The 24,809-nt window shown below is 41.9% G+C and overlaps 1 protein-coding gene across 18 annotated transcripts in view; it reads left to right on the top strand.

The window, feature by feature from the left end:
* The first annotated feature begins 4,431 nt into the window (after window positions 1-4,431).
* PUM1 (pumilio RNA binding family member 1) overlaps window positions 4,432-24,809 on the top strand; it is a 134,403-nt gene continuing 114,025 nt past the window's right edge. For 6 of the 18 annotated variants that reach the window (XM_086716275.1, XM_086716274.1, XM_086716273.1 and 3 more), the window contains exons 1-2: window positions 4,436-4,619; window positions 9,467-9,840. In XM_086716275.1, coding sequence (XP_086572401.1) covers window positions 4,523-4,619; window positions 9,467-9,840 — 471 coding nt within the window. In that variant the 5' untranslated portion in view covers window positions 4,436-4,522. Of the gene's footprint in view, window positions 4,693-9,466; window positions 9,841-24,809 lie in introns of those variants that run through there. The other 12 variants (XM_086716272.1, XM_086716264.1, XM_086716262.1 and 9 more) reach the window with 7 other exon arrangements.

The following is a 24,809-nucleotide window of genomic DNA, read 5'->3' as shown; positions in this document are numbered from 1 at the left end:
TTACCCAAGCGCCCAAACAATGAGGGGAAGTGCCTCGAAGGGAGATTCCACAAATATACAAAAACACAAGTGTAACACAGTTTAAAAAGCAACTCAAACCAACACTGATGACAAATTATGTTTCCAGAAAACTGGGAGTGTTCCAACTTTGCTCAAGAATACTTTATATTCTTGGGGCGCCTGGGTGGCGCAGTCGGTTAAGCATCCGACTTCAGCCAGGTCACGATCTCGCGGTCCGTGAGTTCGAGCCCCGCGTCGGGCTCTGGGCTGATGGCTCAGAGCCTGGAGCCTGTTTCCGATTCTGTGTCTCCCTCTCTCTCTGCCCCTCGCCCGTTCATGCTCTGTCTCTCTCTGTCCCAAAAATAAATAAACGTTGAAAAAAAAAATTAAAAAAAAATAAAAAAAAAGAATACTTTATATTCAATGTGCAAATTCCGTATTATAGCAACCTTTGCTAGCCAAAAGCAGTTGGCTGTAAGTGAGAATAAAGGCCTGTGGAATTGAATAGCATTTGTCCATTCTGGAATTTGTTAGCTGTCAGCACGGCCAGGTTGGCTGACTCACCAGTTAGCCTCAGACCATACTTTGAGAACCACTACCTTACGAAGGAAGAGGCAACTGTTTGAAATCCTTGAACCAACGGGGGCGCCTGGCTGGCTCAGAAAGTTGAGCGTCCATCTTTTGTTCAGGTCATGATCTCACGGGTTCATGGGCTTGAGCCCCACGTCTGGCCTTGCGCTGACAGCATGGAGCCTGGTTCAGACTCTGTGTCTCCCTCTCTCTCTGCCCCTCCTCCACTTTCTCTCTCTCTCTCAAAAATAAACATCGAAATTCTTGACCCAAGTCTTACTTGAATGGCCTTCACTAAAGTTTCTATCTTGAGATCTCTGTCTTTCTCTGATTGGGTTACAATGGAATGGATTAGTGCCGACCAGACAACTCTCAGGAAATAGCCCTAGATAATAACACGTTTGGAGAAACGCTAATCTGGTTCCTTAACCACCCGGAGCCTCAGTTTCCTCATTTTTAAAATGGGAATAATTATGTTGTCCATGTCATAGGTATTTGGTTTTTTTTTTTTTTTTATTTTTGGTATTCGGGAGTTTGAAATGAAATCGTGAATATAAAAGTCTTAACCCAGTACATGGCACACAGGTAAGCATTGTCTCATGAGTTTGTTTTTTTTTTTTCAATGTTTATTTATTTTTGGGACAGAGAGAGACAGAGCATGAATGGGGGAGGGGCAGAGAGAGGGAGACACAGAATCGGAAACAGGCTCCAGGCTCTGAGCCATCAGCCCAGAGCCTGACGCGGGGCTCGAACTCACGGACCGCGAGATCGTGACCTGGCTGAAGTCGGACGCTTAACCGACTGCGCCACCCAGGCGCCCCTCATGAGTTTTTTTGGAAGACGATGCTCTGACAGGGTTGTTTTGGGGCTGGACAGGGGCCGCAGATCCTTTAAGAGCAATGAAGGGAAACCAGGTAACTAAGTATTCTGTTGAGATTGCAACGTTCGACTGGGTAGGGGCCTGGGTGTGGCATAGTCCCACATGGTGCCTACACGGATATTAGAATCTTTATGACTGAGTAACACAAGCTAAAGCTTAAAACTAAGGAGTTAGTTGTGGGTCTTAGGATGAAATCACGGCGCGCAGAGCCTGATAAGTTTCTGGAAACTGTAATTTTCTCATGTCTGCTATGTTTCCTCCTCATCCATGCTTTTCAATTATTGGCTCCTCAGCACTCCGTGTCTCCGCCCCATGGGCCTAAACGTTTTATCTGCTTTATTTCATTTAGTGCTCTTATATTAACCTCATGTTTCGCGGGAGAAAGTGGAGGCTCAGAGAGGTTAAGTAAGTAATTTCTTGTCTGGCTTAAGGGCTGGCTCTCTGAACACAGCATATTACTTTTAGGGTTGTTGAATTTGAGAGTTGATACTCCAAATGGCTGTTGGATTCATTCATTTAACAAATATTTAGTGAGCAATGAGCACAGGGGATTCAAAACTGAGTACGAGACTACAGCTACAATGAAACGGCCACGTTTATTGAGTGTTAATTCCGTCTCTGGCGCTTTGCATATGTTAGTTCATTAAACTGTTGTAACCCTCCTGTGAGAAGAGTATTGACATCCTTAATTTGTAGATGAGGGGGCTGAGACTCAGGGACTTGCCCGAGGCCACACAGCCAGTAAGTGGCAGAGCTCAGGACCTCTAACTTTCAAGTTTGTCTTCTTTTTCGGAAATGAAAATCTCACTTTTTTACTTTTAAAATAAAAATAACTTTTTTAGGGGCGCCTGGGTGGCGCAGTCGGTTAAGCGTCCGACTTCAGCCAGGTCACGATCTCGCGGTCCGTGAGTTCGAGCCCCGCGTCGGGCTCTGGGCTGATGGCTCAGAGCCTGGAGCCTGTTTCCGATTCTGTGTCTCCCTCTCTCTCTGCCCCTCCCCCGTTCATGCTCTGTCTCTCTCTGTCCCCAAAATGAATAAACGTTGAAAAAAAAATAACTTTTTTAAAAAGATTTCATCTTGTAAGCAATCACTACATCCAACATGGGGCTCGAACCCACAACGCCAAGATCAAGAGTCGCATGCCCCACAGACCGAGCCAGCCAGGTGCCCCTGTGAAGTAAAAGGAATCTATACTCAAACAAGTTAAACAACACGAGTGCTGACTTTCTCACAAAACTCGACAAAACAGAGTGTTTATAATCACTGATCATTTTTTTTTGCCAGTGTATTTAATAGATGAAAATATTACATTTCGGGGGCGCCTGGGTGGCGCAGTCGGTTAAGCGTCCGACTTCAGCCAGGTCACGATCTCGCGGTCCGTGAGTTCGAGCCCCGTGTCAGGCTCTGGGCTGATGGCTCAGAGCCTGGAGCCTGTTTCCGATTCTGTGTCTCCCTCTCTCTCTGCCCCTCCCCCATTCATGCTCTGTCTCTCTCTGTCCCAAAAATAAATAAACGTTGAAAAAAAAAAAAAAGAAAATATTACATTTCGAAGTTGTTTCTTTTATTATTTTTCCCATTTTGTTTACAGCTGTGTTGAGATATATTTCACGTACCATCAACTTCACCCATTTAAAGTATATAGTTCAGTGGGTTTTGGTACACAGTATTTCAGAGTTGTGCAGCCATCATTACAATCTAACTTAAACTTTTTCAACACCCGGAAAGAAACCCATACCCACTGGCTGTGCATCTCCCTTCCCCTACTCCGCTACCCCTCTGCCCCCGGCTAGGTATTTTTCTTCCCTTAAGTTTATTTATTTATTTTGAGGGAGAGAAAGAGAGAGCACAAGCAGGTGAGGGGCAGAGAGAAGGAGAGACAGAATCCCAGATAGGCTCGGGGCCATCAGCAAGAGCCCACTGTGCGGCTGGGACTCAGGAACTGTGAGATCAAGGATCAGCTGAGCTGAGATCAAGGATCAGTAGCCTAACCAACTGAGCCACCCAGGGCCCCCGGGCTAGTTAGTTATCTTTATGTGTTTATTGGCCACTAATGACTTGATGTCTGTTTACTTTGGATTACGGGTTTTTTAATTGATTAGAGACGGTCTGTATTTATCATGAAGATTAACCATCTGTTTACCATGCATATTGCAATATTTTAAAGCTATTTTCTCAACTTGTTCTACTTTGTTGGTGGCATCTCTTCCTGACAGATGTTTAAACATCTTTCACTTTTTAAAGTAATTTATTGATTTTGACTCATTAGAAACGTTTTCCCTCGTCCAATTATAAAGCTTTCCCCGGTATCCCCTTCTGGTCTTTTGTAGTATTGTGTGGTTTGCCTAAGGTTTCAATCTATCTTGGGCTTAGTTGGAGATAGAATAACAATATCTTACCAAACGCTACTGATCGGAAAAGTCACTTTGATCAAAAGATAGTGCGAGTGCTTACAACCAGGGTTGACTTTGTGTCTTCGGTTTTGGTTTCCTGTTTGCTGCCGTGGTCTTGCAATTCCTTAACAATTTTGAACAAGGGGCCCGGCGCTTTCACCTTGCCCTGGACGCCGCAAACTATGCATGGGTCCAGTTTACAAGTCCCGGGCCCTGTCCTAAGAAGCGCTGGCTATCTTTAAAAGGAATAAGAAGCCACATTGTTTCTGTTGAGTAGCTGTTCTCGCTTTCCTCTCTCTTCTCCAAATGGGGCGATGGAGGCAGGGAGATTAAATAAGGCCACAGAGCCAGGAAGCTACAGCAAAGGGGTTCGAGGCCGGCACCGGTCTAAGCCAGAGCCGGGTCGGCGTCCCTTCACCCCCGCAGGCCGGTGCAACCTGGCGGTGAAGCTGGGAGCGCGCGGGGCCGGGCGTCGCGAGCACCGCGGCCGCTCCTAGGCCGGCGCGGGACCCCGCCTTCTTCCCGCCACGGCGCGCGCGCGTGCCCGGCGCGCGCTCGTCTGGCGGGCGGGCACTCGCGCGCGCAGCGGTTGTGTTGCCTGCGAGTTTCCCAAGTTCACACAGGCCCTGGGTTGGCATGGCAACCAGGCAACCTGTTCCAGAGCCGCCTGCCTTCTCCGCACATGCCGCTGCCACCGCCGGAGCCGGGGCCAGAGCCTATCCCAGGATGCACCGCGCCAGCCCCGTCCCCAGTGGGCCGCCATGTTGTCGGAGTGAAAGGTAAGGGGGAGCGAGAGCGCCGGAGAGAGAAGATCGGGGGGCTGAAATCCATCTTCATCCTACCGCTCCGCCCGTGAGTATCCGCACCCCGCCGGCCCCAAACGCTGCTCCGGACCCCCAGCGAGCGGGTTGTCCCTTTGTATTGGTGTTTGAGAGCGGCTGTAGGGGTGAGAAGGGCTTTGGAAAAGCCGCCCGGGGCCCTGGCTGAGGCTTCTCACTCGCTGTTCCTCGTACATGTTTTGGAGTCAGCAGCAAGGCCCCTATTGTTATCAAAGGAGGGAGGGGGTGGGGAGCGGGGTCGAAGCGAGGAAAATGCCGGGGGTTGAGGCCCGGGCCGTGGGCATAGACGTGCCTGTACCTTTCTGCTGGGCCCTGTTGGAGCCTCCGAAGATTGATGTTGCCATTCGGGTTGCTTTTTTTTGATGGGTTTGCGAAGCCGCGAGTCTTCTGTGTGGCCATGAAGTGTAATTCTGGGCCACCCTGGATTTCTTCGACTTCTTGAGCTTCCGTGGCCGCGTCGAAGCAGGAGGAACAATAAATCGCTTTAGAAGCAGCCTTGGCCCCTTGTCTACAGGCGAGACCCACCATGGGGGAACTTTGCGAGCCTTAAATGTGGAGAAGTGGCGATCAGGAAGTTTCAGATCGCTTTTTAGTCTCCTGGGTGCTTGTGGCCTTTTGTCTCCGTGAGAGCTTGGGTTTTGGTGGGTTCTTCCTCTTTGAGCCTCCCAGGGTTGGCGAGTGTCTGTCTTAACTCGAAGACGGGCTCACCCCTCGGTAGTAGGAAAACAGATACGCACTACCAGATAGTTTTAGTGCTCACAAACGTTCTTGGTAAACAGACATCGTTTGTTATCCTTGTACCACTCCCACGTCAAGTGAGGAATAAGCTCCTGGAACTTTTTCCCCCCACTGTAGCACCCCCTCCAACCCCCCCTCCCCGCGCGCGTACACACACACACACACACACACACACACACACACACACGCGAGAGAGAGAGAGAGAGAGAGAGAGAGAGAGAGAGACCCGGTGTTAGGGAAGGTTTTAGCCTCCCCATAGCTTGAAGAATTGTTAGTCATTGTCTAATTGAGAGAACACTGTTTTTAGTTGTCGATAATCCAATCCGTTCACTTCCTGCTCTTCGTGGGATTAAGGATGAGAGTGGAGAGAGGGTTTTTCGGGGTTGTGTTTTTAAAGTCAGCCGCTTCTGAAACAATAGACATGTAGCTTTCGCGTTTTGTGTGTTTTATGAAAACACAAAAACCCACCAAAACAAGCCTACTCCCGAGATATGTGGCTCCCGGTGCACGTTTAGTAAACAAAATAAACATTTTGACTCGTTGCTAATTTTAACTTCATAAAACACTCGCTGGGGCTGTTGATTGTTTATTTGGACCTTGGGGAAATACTCACTGGATTTTGAACTTTGAATTAGTATTTTGCCTTAGCCACAATTGAATGCATTTTGTCCAAGGCCACATCTTTTTGAAGTTGGGTTTGAAGTTTAGTTTGGGTTTGAAATGAACTGCTTTAAAGTACATTTATGATCACAGAATTTTTTGTTTTCAGTGTGGCAAAAAAAAAAAAATCAACAAAAACCACCTTTTATACTACTAAGTATTTTAGTTTTTTTTTTTTTTTTAAGAAAAGGTGAGCTTTTGAGAGATCAAACCGTATTCCTTTGCTTGAAATAAAATCTATTAGGGATATTAAAAAAAGACACTTCGGTGTGAACAGTTTGAAAACTTTGGAAGAGTATAGAATCAGCACTTCTAGTTGCTTACAGTATTTTTATAATGTGCTATAACTCTAAAAGGCATCAGCAGTTTAAATGTTTTATAATATTTAAGTGACTGATTTCTTAATTTTTGTGCTGTAGTTGCCAAGATATTACACAACTACCCAAGACACATGTTAATTGCTTAGGTATTTGCTCACTTTCAAACTGTCCCTTCTGCCAGGTTTTCTCTTGTTTGAGAAACTGCCTTGCCTCATTAGGTAAAGCAGGAAGTCTTAGGGCATACAGATAGCTTTACAAAAGCCAATTGTTTTGTTTGAACTGTTTTGGAGGAACTCCTCCCCCTCCCCAACCCCTTGTTAGAACTTAGTTGTGTTTCAGAGGTAACCCTTTTTCATATGGAAATTCCTTGTTAGAGATGTATTGTGGCAAATCTTTTATTTCAGTTAAAGATTGCGTTTGCTATTTTAGGAATCCTCTTAGAGACTGGAGCTTCATTGCCTTCACTGGTGGTAACGAATTCCTGGGGTCTCAGCATGGTGACTTTAAATTTACCAAAAACGTTTCTATAATTTTATTCTGATTAAAAAAACAACAAACAAGCAAACAAAGCACATTTGTGAGTCTTAGAGAAAGGATTTCTTCCAATTTCTAGGTGAGGAAACAGGCTCCGAGAGGTTGCTAATTTAGTGGTAAAACTTGAGTTTTGGGACTCCTGGCTTACCCTAGAATAGACTATTAGATTGATAGTCCCTTGTAGAAGAAAACTAACAGGGCAGTGACTTGGTTGATGAATGGTAACCAGAAACTATTGTGGTGATCATTTTGAAATATATGTAAATATCCAATTATTATGTTGTACACCTGGAAACTAATACAGGGCTCTGTGTCAGTAATACGTCTATAAAAAAAGTGCAGTTAATTCATTTGAAAATCAAATGGGAAGGTATTAGCCTGGTTGTCACTTTGCAATAGCCTATGGTAAACACAGCTATGATTTTCTGGTTTTGGTACTTAAGCATGAACACGATTCTATTCAAGAAAGCACAAACTGTAGTCTAGAAAGCTAGGCTCCCCACTACCCTGGTAAAGTTCTGATGGATTAGAATTGTTAACTGAAACTAGGCATTTCCAAGTTAAGCTTTGAACAAATTACAAATTCCGTTATGTCTCTGGCTTCGAAACATGAATTGTGAGAAGCACATGCTTTATCAGGAGGTTTAATTCCATAAGGAAATAACTTAATAGATTTTTCATAAATCTTGTATACCTGTTTTTGAGACGTTATAGTTGAGCTTGGTAGAGAGAAGGCATGTGCAGCAGTGGGACTATTAAGTTGATAGTCTTGAAATTAGACTCCAGTGACTATAGGCAGGGGTAGTCTAATAGGTTACTGATTACTTTGTGGCAATTTTTTAAGCACCCACAGTTTGACAGATGTTCTCTCTTGTGTACAGATGTAGCTTTTGGTTTTAAGAACCTAAATAGTAATGTTTCATAGTAACATTTCGGAGATTCTTTGTTTCTTCCAGGGAGGAGTTGTTGCAAGTGAGAGATATAGTTTCTGTAAGGGGCTGACAAAAGTAAGCTTGAGCACAAAACAATTATTTATTTATTTATTTATAGATTTTATTTTATTAAAAAAATTTTTTTAATGTTTATTTTTGGGAGACAGAGAGACAGGGTGGGGGAAGGACAGAGAGAGAGGGAGACACAGAATCTGAAGCAGGGTCCAGGCTCCGAAGCTCTCCGCTCAGAGCCGGATGTGGGGCTCAAACCCACTAAGTGCGAGATCATGACCTGGGCTGAAGTTGGATGCTCAACCGACTGAGCCACCCAGGAGCCCCTATAGATTTTATTTTTTAAATTATCTCCACATCCACTGCTCGAACCCACAACCCCGAGATCAAGACTGAGCCAGCCAGGTGCCCCCAAAACAGATTTAGGTTTGAATCCCTCCTCTGCAACTCACTAGCTGAGTGGCCTTGGGCACATCCCATAACTTTTCTGTCCCTTAGTGTTTTCGTTTATAAAATAGGGCTGATATGATACTCTCTGCATTGTGTTTTCCATTCAGTTATTATTGAGGTATCTGTTTTTTTACAGTGAGATGTTCTATACTAGTAAAGTGTTTGAATTTGGTTTGGTCTCATCCTGTTTTTAAGGGAATAATGATGTGATTACAACTGTAAATTATTGGTAAAAAATTTTGATCCCCCCCCCCGCACCATTCAACAGCAGCTAAAATGGTTCAGGCTAAGAACATCCTGTTGCTGTGCTTGGTCAGGGGGTTCTTACTGTTTCTTCAAGGAGCATCCTATGAATACATTAAACATTTTAAAGGGTCTTTTCAAATTTTAAATTTTTTTTTTTTTTTCAACGTTTATTTATTTTTGGGACAGAGAGAGACAGAGCATGAACGGGGGAGGGGCAGAGAGAGAGGGAGACACAGAATCAGAAACAGGCTCCAGGCTCTGAGCCATCAGCCCAGAGCCCGACGCGGGGCTCGAACTCACAGACCGCGAGATCGTGACCTGGCTGAAGTCGGACGCTTAACCGACTGCGCCACCCAGGCGCCCCAAGGGTCTTTTCAAATTTTAGGCAGTCTGAGTCATTGCTAATTGTATACTAGGTTTGGATTTTTGTTTGGTTTATTGGCTTTTGTCTGCTCCATTTGTAAAATGATATTTTGTAGAGCTTTTGTTCATTGAAGAAGTATCTGTCCCAGTTGGCTTACGGTGTAAATAAGGTGGGTAGAGGAGCCATTGATTGGAGTCCAATTCTATTTATCGTTATGTTTGGTAGCAACGTAGGGCTTCCCTGAAGTTGCCGTATTGAACTCTGATCTCAATACCTTGTCAGATTGCCTGCCACCAACCAACTTACATTTATTTCCACATGTGCACATATCCAGCAACTTATAAACAGAGGTTTCAGTTTGGCAAAATTGTGTGTGTATGTTCTAAAACATTTAGCTGCTTGGTAGAAATTGGTTGTAGATGTGGTTTCACAAAAGACATGGGGCTCCCATTTTTGTTTTATCAAAGCAAATATATTAAATTATGTTTTAAAAATGCAAATTTTAAACGCTTGTAACCTCTTTGTCCTTAGGTGTTGGTGGAATGAGCGTTGCATGTGTCTTGAAGAGAAAAGCAGTGCTTTGGCAGGACTCTTTCAGCCCCCACCTGAAACATCACCCTCAAGAACCAGCTAATCCCAACATGCCTGTTGTTTTGACATCTGGAACAGGGTCGCAGGCGCAGCCACAACCAGCTGCAAATCAGGCTCTTGCAGCTGGGACACACTCCAGCCCTGTCCCAGGATCCATAGGAGTTGCAGGCCGTTCCCAAGACGACGCTATGGTGGACTACTTCTTTCAGAGGCAGCATGGTGAGCAGCTTGGGGGAGGAGGAAGTGGTGGAGGCGGCTATAATAATAGCAAACATCGATGGCCTACTGGGGATAACATTCATGCAGAACATCAGGTAAAAAAAAGTTCACTATTTCAGCTTTGAAACTCTTTTATAATCTCTGTCCACTCAGGATATCTGCTTTCAGTGAATGTCTTTAAAAGCCTAACTGCTAATTTCATTGGGTCCCAACTTAACAGTCACTTGTTTTAAGGGATGAATGTTGTGATGTTGTCACTGGATCATTTATCATTCTGGTGCCGAAGAGGTAACAACCAGTTCATTTAAGAAAAGACCTCAGATTGTTTTGATGTACACGTTACATTTGCGAGTACGCTTTTTTTTCAGTTCTTTTTTTCATGTTTATTTTTGAGAGAGAGAGCGCGCGCACGCGTGCACGAGTGGGGGAGGGGCAGAGAGAGAGGGAGACACAGAACCCGAAGCGGGCTCCAGGCTCTAAGCTGGCAGCACAGAGTCTTGTACGGGGCTTGAACGCACGGACCGTGAGCCTGAGCCTAAGTCAGACGCTTAACAATGACTGAGCCACCTAGGTGCCCCTCAGGTACACTTTTTAAACAAATAATATTTTTTCTCCTTTGACATATATTCTTTTTTCTTTTTAAGTTCATTTATTTCTTTTGAGAGAGACAGAGAGAGCGCACAAGCCAGGGAGAGAGAGAGAAGGGGGGAGAGAGAATCCCAAGTAGCCTTCGCACTGTCAGCTCAGAGCTGGGTCTCGAACCCACGAACTGTGAGATTATGACCTGAGCAGAAATCAGGAGACAGGCGTTTAACCGACTGAATGACCCAGGCATATTTGGCCTGTTAAAGGATGTGTCCATATTTTCAAAGCCTTTTCTGTTGGGCGTGGGTGACTTTTGTTTTTAAGATGTTACAGTTGAAAGTAGGAAGTTGATAACAAATTAGCTGCTCAAGTGAAATTTATTTGAAATAGAACTGGTATATTTAATGTTTTGTGGCAGGGGAGTGGTTGTGGCTTTTAGGTTTCAGCCATCTTTGTCCTCTTGTTGTAAGTGCTTGGCTTCATTTGGTGAATTTTAACATGCTTACTTTTAGTAATCCAAAACCACAGCTGGAATCACAGCGTTATTTTGCTGAGAAGAGAGTTCAGCTTGATCTAGGTTTCCTAACTTCCTGATAGTGACGAAAGGCTTAGAATGTTTTAATCAGGCTATTCTTTGAAATAGGATATAGGTTGAATTTGCAGAGGTTCATTTTATATTGCCAGTGTCTTGAGTACTGACTAGCAGAAGGAACTCTCAGCCTTTCGCTAGGTCCCTGCTGCTTCTGTTCTGCCTTAGAAGTAAATCAGGCACAAGCACACTTGCAAATCTGAATTCTCATTGTGCTTTGCCTGACCCTTCAAAAAAGGCAGCCATGTGCCATGGTTCTTTATCATACTAGAAATGAAGAGGTGGGATTTATCTTCTTCTTCACGAGATTTATCGAGCATGTTGATGATACGTCTCTGGTTTATTGGAACTGTCGTATATATCAGTGCTGCTTCAAAAGCACATACTACGTGTAAGTGAGGGACACTAAGAAGTCAGACACGTGCGAGCTTCTTGTGCACTTGGCGCATTTTTTGTCTTGAAGACAGTGTATTTGCTATTTGCTTGGAGTCTTGTGGGTGGGAATCAGATTTTACTCATCTCACTATCCTATTCCCTAGAAATCGGCGTATAATAAAGCTTCAGAGGAAATTTACTGATTGCGTGAGTCCTTAATTCTTTGGTTTTAAAATAAAATAGGAGTGGGGAGCCTGGGTGGCTCAGTTGGTTGAGCGTCTGACTTTGGCTCAGGTCATGATCTCGTGGTTCATGGGTTCGAGCCCCGTATCGGGCTCTCTGCTGTCGGCGTAGAGCCTGCCTCGGATCCTCTGCCCTCCTCTCTTTCTACTCCTCCCGTGCTCGTTCTTTCTCTCAAATAAATAAATAAATGAATAAATAAATAAATAAATTTTGAAATAAAATTGGAGAAAAAAGACATTGTCACAAAGAGAAGGGCTTTGAATGCCAATGCTAAGATTTAGTTCAGTAGGCTGCAGGGTTTTTGAGTGTGTATGTATGGAGTGGTGTTTGGGAAGATTGAGTTGGCAGTAAGAGATGGGAGTGGGTAAGGGTTGAGACTAACTGGACAGCTACTCTCACAGCCCTGATGTGAGCAATGGTCAAGAACGTATGGGACTGAGAGATACAGAGTTTGGTGACTGAATTAGAAATCTTAGGTCTGTGGGAAAATGAAGTAATAGAGGAAAAGGAATAGAGACAGTATCTGGTTTGGGGACAAGATAATTAAATTTGGTAATACACCTGTTGAGTTTGAGATGTAGGCAGCTGTACATGTGGGGAGACCAAAGTAGGGGGTGTTTGGTTTGGATGGTATCTGTGTAGGGGGCAAAAGTGAAAGGACTGTAATCTTTGCTTTATTTGGCTAAACACTGTTTAGAAATCATAAACGTTGGTTTTAAAAATCTCTATTATATGGGGCGCCTGGGTGGCGCAGTCGGTTAAGCGTCCGACTTCAGCCAGGTCATGATCTCGCGGTCCGTGAGTTCGAGCCCCGTGTCGGGCTCTGGGCTGATGGCTCAGAGCCTGGAGCCTGTTTCCGATTCTGTGTCTCCCTCTCTCTCTCTGCCCCTCCCCCGTTCATGCTCTGTCTCTCTCTGTCCCAAAAATAAATAAACGTTGAAAAAAAAAAAATTTAAATAAAAAAAAAAAAAAATCTCTATTATAGATCTTATGTTGGCTTTCCTAATGATAGTCCATTGGGTAAAAGCTTAAAGGAGAATCAAGGTGCTTGCCTGTCTTGTGTAGTTGGGAAAATCAAACTCTGGGTTAGTTTTTGGCAAAACTCTAAGATCTAAAAATCTGGCTGTGCTGTGCAAGTCAGCAAGTGTTTATTGAAGGCTTAGTCTGGGCTGTGTCTTATGCTAGGCCTTATCATAAGGAATCATATCTGATTGAGCAGTTTTATCCAGGTCCTTTAGCAAACTAGAGTTAACATTGAACTGCAAAACCTGTTCCATACCCTGGGGACCTAAACCAGTGAACCAGCTTGGAATTGGCACTCGTCACAACACAATTCTGTTGGGCCAGACACATGATACAGTGAACAGCGTCGGAGAAACTCAGGGTAGTTGCTGTGTTGTGGCTGTGGGCCGCACACAGATTACCTCTTCTGCAGTCATCATAGTGTATTGTAATTTACTAGTTTTCGTGTTGATCTCATCTGTTGGTCTGAACTATGCCAGGGCAAAGACTGTTGTGTTTTTCATGCTGCTTTGCCTGGCGGTGTCTGTAATTTTTGTGTTGATGGTTATGAGGACGAGAAGTTCTTCAGATTTGTACTCGGGTAAAACAGTAGATCTTAGAGCGCTTCTATCCTGCTGGGAAACACCGGGTAACAGGTGAGGCAGAGTGCAGGGTAATTGAAGAGCGGAGGGGCTTATCTTTAGGTGGAGAATCACTGCCGTCATCAGCCAGTGTTACTGATTGGAGGAATAAAAAGGTGTTTGATCTGTCAGGTGGGAACCACTGATGGTGATAGAAACATTTACTGAGCATTTACATTATAGGCCCTGGACCATATATTATTTCCTGTAGTTACTCCTCAGGACAGTCCCATGGGGGAGGTAGTATTCTTTCTGAGAGATGAGAAACTGAAACTTAGTTACCAGGTAAACTCCGATTTTGAAATCAGGTCTTTGTTATTCCAGTTCCCATGCTCAGTCTATATTTCTACCTCTCCCCGGGAAGAGTTCCAGCCTTAAAAACTAGACCAAACCAAACAAAGTGATTGCAACAAAGTAGCACATTCTGAGGTCAGAGAATTAAAAGCCATGATTTTGCTTGAATTTTAGAGATGATAAACTTGATAATAAGGAGAGGAGTACAAATAATGTTGACATTTCTCCTAGAATTGCAAGAGTCCTTTTTTTCCACAGGAACGGTAATGCTAAAGTCTATTTTTTTTTCAGATTTGTTTTTGGTTTTTTTTTTAAACGTTTATTTATTTTTGGGACAGAGAGAGACAGAGCATGAACGGGGGAGGGGCAGAGAGAGAGGGAGACACAGAATCGGAAACAGGCTCCAGGCTCCGAGCCATCAGCCCAGAGCCTGACGCGGGGCTCGAACTCACGGACCATGAGATCCTGACCCGGCTGAAGTCGGACGCTTAACCGACTGCGCCACCCAGGCGCCCCTCAGATTTGTTTTTATTACATGTGTATTCTAAGTAGTAATTGTGGGAAACTTACCTATATTGAGACAGAATGACTTGCCAGCACATTCTGCCATAACCCTGGGCTATTATTACCGTTTGGTGGGCCTGTTTCATTAGCCTTTTTTTTTAAAGGCCTTTTGGCAAAATGGAACAACATTTAAGATCAGATTGGCAGAATGCTTTTATCAAAGTGAGTTGGTGAAGTAAAAGAATATCACAGGCTATGATGCCAGTCAATAGTGTTGGAGGGAAGGAAACTATTGTGCCAGGTACTTTACGGCCATTTCTCTCATTATTACTTGCATTTATGAACAATCAGGTTTTTTCACTTAAAAAAAACTTTTCTCTTTCCTTTTGAAGTTAGGATTTTCTTGCCTGATGTAGAAATTCTCATAGTGTCTGAGTTTTCCCTTCTTTTTTTTTTTTAATTTTTTTTTTTTTTTTAACGTTTATTTATTTTTGAGACAGACAGAGCATGAACAGGGGAGGATCAGAGAGAGAGGGAGACACAGAACTGGAAGCAGGCTCCAGGCTCTGAGCCATCAGCCCAGAGCCCGACGCGGGGCTCGAACTCACGGTCCGTGAGATCGTGACCTGAGCTGAAGTCGGACGCTCAACCGACTGAGCCACCCAGGCGCCCCTGAGTTTTCCTTTCTTTTAATGATGAGCTCTGTAAGCTGTGCCTAAATATGTATGTGACTTTTTTTTTAATATGCAAGTTTTATTTTCTAAGTATAAACCTTAACATAATCAGCATGAGGTTCTTTAAAGGCTTAAACAACAGCTTGAGAACATGTGTTGAGGTAATATGCACTACTTAAAAAAATTTTTTTTAATGTTTATTTATTTTTGAGAGAGAGAGACAGTGTGAGTGGGGGAGAGGCAGAGAGAGAGAGAGAGAGAGAGAGAGAGAGACAGACACAGAATGTGAAGAGGCTCCAGGCACTGAGCTGTCAGCACAGAGCCTGATGTGGGGCTCGAATTCACCAACTGCGAGATCATGACCTGAGCTGAAGTCGGACGCTTAACTGACTGAGCCATCCAGGTGCCCCTATGCACTACTTTAAAAATCTTGAAAACTTTATTTAAAATGTAAAGTAATTGAATTTTAAATATTTTAAAATTTGCTTAAAATAAGATAATTTAAATTTAAAAATTAAAATGTTTAAATTAAATCTTTGAATAAATATTTAAAATTAGGTGAAACTTAGACACCATAAAAATAATTTTGAGGTGAGGAATGTGTTTAGATTTGTGTGTTTATTTTAAAAAGTTGTAGTGTGCAAACTCTTTATGGTTGGTCTTTTTGTATTTGTCTTTCTTTCTACCTTAAGAATACAAACATATTGTTACTTATTTTAATACTTAAAATTACTATATTTGGCATAGTTAGAAACTTCGGACCCCCTTCTCCCCCATTTATGGGTCAAATTGAGGTCGTTGGAGGAGAGTGAGGTTAAGAAATCTCATGAATTTTGTTTTTTGGCCTGTTAAACTTAACCACAGCAAACAAGACAATGGATGTGGATCAAGGTATTATAAAATACTAGAAAGCACATTTTTCTATGTGAGTAAATAATATTTTTAAAAAACGTTGCCTACAGGGGCGCCTGGGTGGCGCAGTCGGTTAAGCATCCGACTTCAGCCAGGTCACGATCTCGTGGTCCGTGAGTTCGAGCCCCGCGTCAGGCTCTGGGCTGATGGCTCAGATCCTGGAGCCTGTTTCCGATTCTGTGTCTCCCTCTCTCTCTGCCCCTCCCCCGTTCATGCTCTGTCTCTCTCTGTCCCAAAAATAAATAAAAACGTTGAAAAAAAAAATTAAAAAAAAAAAAAAAAAAAAAAAAATAAAAAACGTTGCCTACAAAAAATTTGTGTTTTTTAACAGTGATTTTTATAACCAAAGAACTTTTATTTTGAATAGTATTAAAAGTTTCATCATGTAAAACCCAAGGTCAAGTCTTTGACTTGTGATTGTTTTATTCTCTTATTGTGAAATCTGTTTTCTCTGTAAACTGCTGTGAGATAAAGTGGGTGATGAAATAGCAAAAAAATTTTAGGGTTGACCAATTGAACTGTGTGGCCTCTGAACTGGATTTTAAGGAACAGAGGTGGGGAGTTCTACTTTGGGTGAAAAGAAATTGAGAGGATGGGGCACCTGGGTGGCTGAGTCAGTTAAGTCTCCTACTTTGGCTCAGGTCATGATCTCATAGTTCGTGAGTTCAAGCCCTGTGTCGGGCTCTGTGCTGACAGCTCAGAGCCTGAGGCCTGCTTCAGATTCTGTGTCTCTGTCTCTCTGTGCCCCTCCCCTGTCCATTCTCTCTCTCTGTCTCTCTCTCTCAAAAATAAATAAACTTAAAAGATTTTAAAAAATTTAGAGGACAACTCAACAGATCCTTTTCACTTTTGCTAGTCGTCTTTTGGCACTAGGCTATATCAGTATCCACCATAGGTTGACAGTCGGTGGGAGATAATTCTAGATAGCCTGGCAGAATTCAATGGGTGAACCTTCTCTTTGACTCCGTATCTCTGTTTTCTTTCACTTGGTGTTGTCATCTTCTGTTGGTATCTTGACACTTACCCTTGATATGTCTGTCCATAGTCTCCAGTGTCTGTTAGTTAATCCTTATATTTGTAATTAACAATATTGTGTTAAACTAGGAGGGATGTCAAGTATTCCTCATACTGAGAATCTCCTCGTTCCCTGGAGATCTATTTCTAGTGTCCCTGCCAAATGATTGTGCTAGATTATGAGCCTCTTGTCTTTTTGGGTAGATTGCTTAGATGTTTCAGCATTTGGGCCATTGCCATTGAACAACATCCCCTAAAGCTGAGTAGTCTGCTTTCATATCTTGAAGCCTTTTTCATTATATTTGGAGTTCACAAAGACTCAACGTGTTATGTACACAGTCAAAGGATCCCTTTCTTTGACTAGAACTATTTTCCATTTTTAAGAATTGGGTTCCAGTGTGAAACAAAACAAAACAGCATTCAGTCAGTTGCTCTTTACTAATACTGTGTGTGGTACTTGATTGTATGTGCCCCCTAGATGGCAACTTGCAGAAGTTTGTGACACATCTTTACTTTGTTTTGTTTCAGAAGATGTTTGGAGTGGAATTAGGGGAAAAAAAATACATAAGATAGGTGGTAATGAGATGTAACCGTGGGGAAACTAAGGGTATGTCAGCAAAATGAAGGGGGTAATTTTAGAATTTATAAATATGTATCAGACTGGTGAGTTACAGAATTTGCTCTGGGTGTCCTTGTGGCCAAAGAAAAGAGGGAAATGTGGCAAATTATGAGACTCTTCGTAAGAGAAAACCACAGCAGTTATTCAGGAAGAGATTTCAGTTTCAGATGTGTTTGAAGTGTTTTGTAAAGTAATGTGGTGATACTGGTTTTCAGTGCACTTTTCTGTTGCTGCACAAGAGGGACACATCTTTTGTGTGTGTGTCCATTTTCTCTGAGGCAACGGCATTTACTGAATACTTTCTGTAGGTTGAGCCTGATTACAGAGTTATGCTTTTGGGTACTGTGGAAAAAATACTTAAAAAAAAGTTCTAGCACTTGCTTAGAATCTCTCCGTTCTAGGGAGTGGCTTAACGTTCATAGAGGAACATAGGCCCGCCAATTAATACACTTCCAAGAGCGTAGTTAGTGCTGAGGATAGGGTAAGTAACATTTTTGTTTTTTGGTTGAGGAATTTCTGGCCCTCTTTGCTTTGTCTTTTACGTTCAGTTTCTTCGTCTTTGGAATATGGTAAGGGGCCATGGTGAGAGTGTGGCTTTGGCTCAGTGGACTGCTCTGGCAGTTTGCGCCCTGCCTGTTACTGTTTTGAGAAGTGATGGTCAGTGATTGGCATTAGATGGGGTGAGTTTACTGTTTGGAAATTGGACTGAAGACCTTGGGCCTGAAGGGTGTACCTGGCATTGGTGATAAAGTCTGCAGTTGAAGAGTTACTGGACCTATTGCAGAGGAACGCTCTTCCATGTTTTTTCCATGTCATATTTTTGGAGAACTGTGGATTTTAAAGTGCCTTAGTAATGGTTTCAGAAGACTTGGTCTATTTAGTGCCCTCAGTAAGTGCTCTTTTATGGTTAAAGTACCCTTCTTAGTGTTTTTATGAATCTCATCGGGAAAATTCTTAGGTTTGTGGAAATTGAGGGCCCTAAAGATTTTTTTTTTATAACTGCTTTATTGATACATAATTCATCCATTTACAGTGTACAATTCATTGGTTTTTAATGTATTCACAGAGTTGTCCAGCCATTATCACAGTTTTAGAACATTTTCAGCACCCCAAAAAACTATATCCAGTAACTTTCACTTCCAGTCCTTGGCAGCCGCCAGTCTACTTTCTGTGTCTGTGGATTTGTTGGTTCTGAACAGTTCATATAAATGGAGTCCTACAATATGTAGTCCTTTGTGACTGGCTTCTTTCACTTACCATCATGATTGATTTATTATTTATTATTAACATTTTTTTCTAATGTTTATTTTTGAGAGTGAGAGCGACAGAGCGCAAGTGGGGGAGGGGCAGAGGGAGAGGGAGACACAGAATCCAAAGCAGGCTCCATGCTCCAAGCTGTCGGCACAGAGCCCAGTATGGGTTCTCACAAACTGTGAGATCGTACCTTGAGCTGAAGTCAGCCGCTTAATCAACTGAGCCACCCAGGTGCCTCTAGCGTCATGTTTTTAAATTTTTTTTTTTTTCAACCTTTATTTATTTTGGGGATAGAGAGAGACAGAGCATGAACGGGGGAGGGGCAGAGAGAGAGGGAGACACAGAATGGGAAACAGGCTCCAGGCTCTGAGCCATCAGCCCAGAGCCTGACGCGGGGCTCGAACTCACGGACCGCGAGATTGTGACCTGGCTGAAGTCGGACGCTTAACCGACTGCGCCACCCAGGCGCCCCACTAGCGTCATGTTTTTAAAAAAAATTTTTTTTTAACGTTTACTTATTTTTGAGACAGAGAGAGACAGAGCATGAACGGGGGAGGGGCAGAGAGAGGGAGACACAGAATCGGAAGCAGGCTCCAGGCTCCGAGCCATCAGCCCAGGGCCCGATGCAGGGCTCGAACTCACGGACTGCGAGATCGTGACCTGAGCTGAAGTCAGACGCTTAACCGACTGAATCACCCAGGCGCCCCCCTAGCGTCATGTTTTAAAGGTCCTTCCATGTTACAGCATGTATTAGGACCTCATTTCTTTTTATTGCTTAATAATAATGCATTACATAGGGATACACACCACATTTTATTTATCCATTGGTCGATTGATGGACAAGTTTTTGTATACAAGTTTTTGTCTGGATGTATGCTTTCATTCCTTTTGGGTACCTAAAGATTTATTAAACATTTCTTTTAATGTTTAATTTTGAGAGAGAGAGAGCGTGCGCCCACGCGTGTGAGCCGGGGAGGGGCAGAGAGAGAGGGAGACACAGAATCTGAAGCTGGCTCCAGGGTCTGAGCTGTCATCATGGAGCCTGACATGGGGCTCGAACTCACAAACTGTGAGATCATGACTTGAGCCCAAGTTGGAGGCTCAACCGACTGAGCCACCCAGGCGCCCCTGGGTACCTAAAGACTTTTAAAAGGGCATAAGTTTCATATGTACAGATACAGAAATAATGGGAATTTTTTTCACTGATGCCAGTACTTTTATTTATTTAATTTAATTAAAAAATTTTCATTTATTTATTTTTAAGGTGGTTTTACCTTTTTAAAAAAAATTTTTTTTTAAGTTTATTTATTTTGTGTGTGTGAGAGAGAGAGAGTGTAGGTGCAGGGGAGAGGCAGAGAGAGAGAGAGAGAGAGAGAGAGAGAGAGAGAGAGAATCCCAAGCAGGCTCCAAGCTGTCAGCATAGAGCCCCATGGGAGGCTCAATCCCACAATCCATGAAATTATGACCTGAGCTAAAATCAAGAGTTGGACGTTTAACCGACTGAGCTAGCCAGGTGCCCCAAGGTAGTTTTACCTCTTAAAAAATTTTTATTTATTTATTTATTTAGAGCATGTGCACGCACAGCTGGGCAGGGGCAGAGAGAGAGGGAGACAGAGGATTCCAAGCAGGCTCTGTGCTGTCACCGCCATAGTCTGATGCGGGGCTTGAAGCCATGAACCATAAGACCACAACCTGAGCCGAAGTCAGATGCTTAACCAACTGAGCCACCCAGGCGCACCCGTGGTTTTACCTTTTTAATGACTGATTCAGACCCAGGATCTGAATCACAAATTCCAGATGTCTGGTGGCACTTTTCTGTAGGCCTGTTTTTTTGTTTTTTGTTTTTTTTAATGTAAGCTCTAGGCCCAGTAAGAGTCAAGAATCGCATGCTTTACCAATTGAGCCAGCCAGACACCCCTGTATTTTTTTTTTTTTATAACTTTTAAATTTTAATTTTTTATGGAAGTATAGTTGACATATTAGTTTCAGGTATATAACATAGTGAGTTGACATAAACATGAAGTGATCACCATGATAAGTCTAGTTACCATTTGTCATACAAACTTATTACACTATTATTGACTGTTCTGTATATGACCCTTTACTGTGCCATGACTTGCTTGTCTCATAACTGGAAATTTATACCTCTTAATCCCCTTCACTTCTTTGCCTATCCTCTACCCCATCCCCCCACCACCTTGTTCTCTGTATTTGAGTCTGTTTCTGCTTTGTTTTGTTGGTTCATTTGTTTTGTTCTTTAGATTCCACCTATAAGTGAAATTGTACTGTATTTGTCTTTTCCTGTACCATTTATTTTATTTAGCAGAATACTCTCTGGGACCACCCATGTTGTCACAGATGGAAAGGTTTCACTTTTTCATTTGTGGCTAAGTAATATTCCGTTGTAAATATATGCACAACATCTTTATTAATACCTGCATCTATCAGTGAACACTTAGGTTGCTTCCGTATCTTGGCTATTGTAAATAATGCTGTAGTGAACATATGGGTGCATATATCTTTTCGAAATAGTGTTTTATTTTCTTTGGATAGATACCCACAAGTGGAATTGTTGGATTGTATGGAATTCCTAGTTTTAATTTTTTTTAGGAACCTCCATACTGTTTTCCATAGTGTCTGTACCACTTTACATTCCCACCAACTATGCACAAGGATTCCCTTTTCTCCACAACCTCAGCAACACTTGTTACTTGTCTTTTTTTTTTTTTTTTAATTTTTAAAGTATTTATTTATTTAAAGTTGATGCACTTGAGAGAGAGAGAGGGAGAGGAAGGGAGGGGCAGAGAGAATTCTAAGCAGGCTTCTGCTGTTGGTGCAGAGCCTGATGCGGGGCTCGATTTTATGAACTGTGAGATCATGGCCTGAGCTGAAATCAAGAGTCAGATGCTTAACTGACTGTGCCACTTATGCACCCCACTTCTTGTCTTTTTGATACTGGCCATTCTGACAGGTGCGAGGGAGTATCTCACTGTGGTTTTGATTTACATTTCTGTGATGATTAATAATGTTGAGCATCTTCTCATGTGTTAGTTGGCCATCTGTTTGTCTTTTGGAAAAATGTCTATCCAGGTCCTCTGCATTTTTAAATCAGATCATTTGTCTTTTTGGTGGTGAGTTGTACGAGGTCTTCATATATTTTTGGATGTTAACTTATTAGTTATATCATTTGCAAATATTACCTCCCATTCAGTAGGTTGCCTTTTCATTTTGTTGATGGTTTCCTTTACTATGAAAACGTTGTGTTAGTTGAATGTAGTCCTGATTGTTTATTTTTGTGTTTTTTTTTTTTTTTCTTTTTGCCTTTGCCTGAGGAGATAGATCCAAAAATACATGCTGAGACTCATGTCTGAGAGTTTACTGTGCCTTTGTTTTCTTTTAGGAGTTTTATGGTTTCAGCTTTTACATTTAGGTCTTTAATCCATTTGAGTTTTTTGTTCTGTATGGTATAAGAAAGTGGTCCAGTTTCATATTTTCGCCTATAGTTGTCCAGTTTTTTCAACATGATTTATCAAAGAGACTATCTTTTCCCCATTGTATATTCTTGCTTCCTTTGTTATAGAGTAATCGACCATGTATATGTGGATTCATTTCTGGGCTCTCTAGTCTCCATTGATCTGTGTCTTTTTGTACCAGTGTCATACTGTTTTGATTACTATAGCTTTGCAGTATAGTTTGAAATCTGGGAGCATACCTCCAGCTGCTTTGTGCTTTCTCAAGATTGCTTTGGCTATTTGGTGATGGTGGTTTTTTTGTTTGTTTGTTGGTTGGTTCTGTACACATTTTAGGATTAATTTAGTTTTGTGAAAAATGTTCTTGATATTTTGATAGGGATTGCATTGAATCTGTAGGTTGTTTTGGGTATGTAGACATTTTAAACAATATTCTTCCATTCTGTGAGCATGGTATACTTTTGTATTTATTTGTGTCATCTTCAATTTTTTTTTATCAGGTCTTACAGTGTTCAGAGTACAGCTCTTTTACCTCCTTGGTTAAGTTTATTTCTAGGTGTTTTATGATTTTTGATGCAATTGTAAATGAAATTAAAAAAAAAATATTTGAGAGGGAGTGTGAGCATGAGTGGGAAAGGGGCAGAGAGAAAGGGAGAGAGAGAATGCCAAGCAGGCTCAGATCATGAACTGAGCCAAAATCAAGAGTCAGATGCCTGACTGAGCCGCCCAGGCTTCCTGAGCTTGTTTTCTTAATTTCTCTTTGTCATAGTTCCTTGTTAGTGAATAGAAATGCAACAGATTTCTGTGTGTTAATTTTGTATCCTGCAACTTTACTGAATTCATTTATTTTAATAGTTTTTTGGTGGATTCTTTAGGGTCTTTTCTGTAATAGTATCATGTCATCTGCAAGTAGTGACCGTTTCTTTCTTTCTTAGCAATTTGGATGTCTTTTATTTCTTTTTCTTACCTCCTGTGGCTAGGGCTTCCAGTTCTGTGTTGAATAAAAGTGGCGAGAATGGGTATCTTTGTCTTGTTCCTGATCACAGCGGAAAAGCTTTCAGCTTTTCACCCTCAAGTATGATATGATGTTAGCTGTGGGTTTGTCATAAATGACCTTTATCACATTGAAGTATGTTTCCTCTGTACCCGTTTTGTTGAGACTTTTTGTCATACGTGTGCCAGTGCTTTTTAGAAATAAGCTTGGGAGGGTTAGTTTATTTACAACTTTACACCATGGATTTGGAATTTTTCTTTTTTTTTTTTAATTTTATTTTTTTAAATTTACATCCAAATTAGTTAGCATATAGTGCAACAGTGATTTCAGGAGTAGATTCCTTAACGCCCCTTACCCATTTAGCCCATCCCCCCTCCCACAACCCCTCCAGTAACCGGTTCTCTGTTTGTTCTCCATATTTAAGAGTCTCTTATGTTTTGTCCCCCTTCCTGTTTTTATATTATTTTTGTTTCCCTTCCGTATGTTCATCTGTTTTGTCTCTTAAAGTCCTCATATGAGTGAAGTCATATGATATTTTGTCTTTCTCTGACTAATTTCGTTTAGCTGGATTTGGAATTTTTCTAAGCAATAAGTTTTACTGAAACTGATAGTACCTTTCTTCTCTATGAAGTGTTTTCAGGTTAACAGCATAAATAAATTTGTTTACAACCCTGGGAAGAGGTATACTTAAATTATAGAGAACAGGTGTTTTCGGGTAACTGTATTATTTAGATGTCACGAATATACAATCAGTTGATCCACTAATGAAATATCATTTTTCTCTGTTGAAGTTCCCTAAGGACTTTAACAAGGGAACAGTTCATTAACCTAATTCTAGGTATTGTATGTATTTAAAAGCACCATACCTGCTGTTAATTAAAAAATGTTCTTTAATTTGCTAAGAATTTATTGATTCAAATTGTTCTTTTTTCTCCAGTTGGCCAAATTAAGGAGATCCTACTTGTATGTGTCAGAAGCCCAGTAAAATGCAAACCAATGAAATTAATATATTGTTCTTTCTATGAATAAACTTAGTTTCATGAACTGAGGAAGAAACTATAAACAAATTTTTTTCCAGATGAGAATTTCAGTGAGTGTCTACTCAAATGAGTGCTAAAGCTGGGGCTGTGGCGTGTTTGGGTAACACAAATCAGATGAGACTCATTGTGTGTGTGTGTGTGTGTGTGTGTGTGTGTGTGTGTATTTCATTTTATTAAAAAAATTTAAAAAAATGTTTGTTTTTGAGAGACACAGAGAGATAGAGCTCAAGCAGGGAAGGGCAGAGAGAGAGGGAGACACAGAATCTGAAGCAGGCTCCAGGCTCCGAGCTGTCAGCACAGAGCCTGACGCACAAGCTCTGATGTCATGATCTGAGCCGAAGTTGGACGGTCAACCAACTGAGCCACCGAGGCGCCCCATTTTATTTTTTTGAGTAATCTCTAAATGCAACTTGAACTCACGACCCCAAGATCAAGAGTTGCATGTTCTACTGATGGAGCCAGCCAGGCACCCCAGACTAATTTTATATTGAATACAGTTCCTTCAGTTGTTAATTTATTATCCAGAAAATGGACTTAAACCTCTTTGTATCCCTGAAGAGTGGTGCACATGGAAAAGGACTGGGAGGAAATACAGCAAATTATTGCTTTTATTTGGGTGGGTGGGGAGATTATGGGTAATTCGATTTCATCTTGTGTTTTGTAGTTTCCAAATTTCAAACCCTGAAATTTTTATAGGTTTAAACCACCTGGCTGGCTTAGTCTATGGAGCATGTGACTCTTGATCTTGGGGTCATGGATTCAAGCCCCACATTGAACGTAGAGCTTACTTACTTACAAATAAATAAATAAAATTGTTAAAAAAAATTCAAAGAAAAATACATATGTAAAAAAAG

The sequence above is a fragment of the Puma concolor genome, chromosome C1, assembly GCF_028749965.1.
Source record: "Puma concolor isolate L17-30 chromosome C1, mPumCon1.1.hap2, whole genome shotgun sequence".
Lineage (NCBI taxonomy): Eukaryota > Metazoa > Chordata > Mammalia > Carnivora > Felidae > Puma > Puma concolor.
This window is presented reverse-complemented; position numbering and strand designations above follow the sequence as displayed.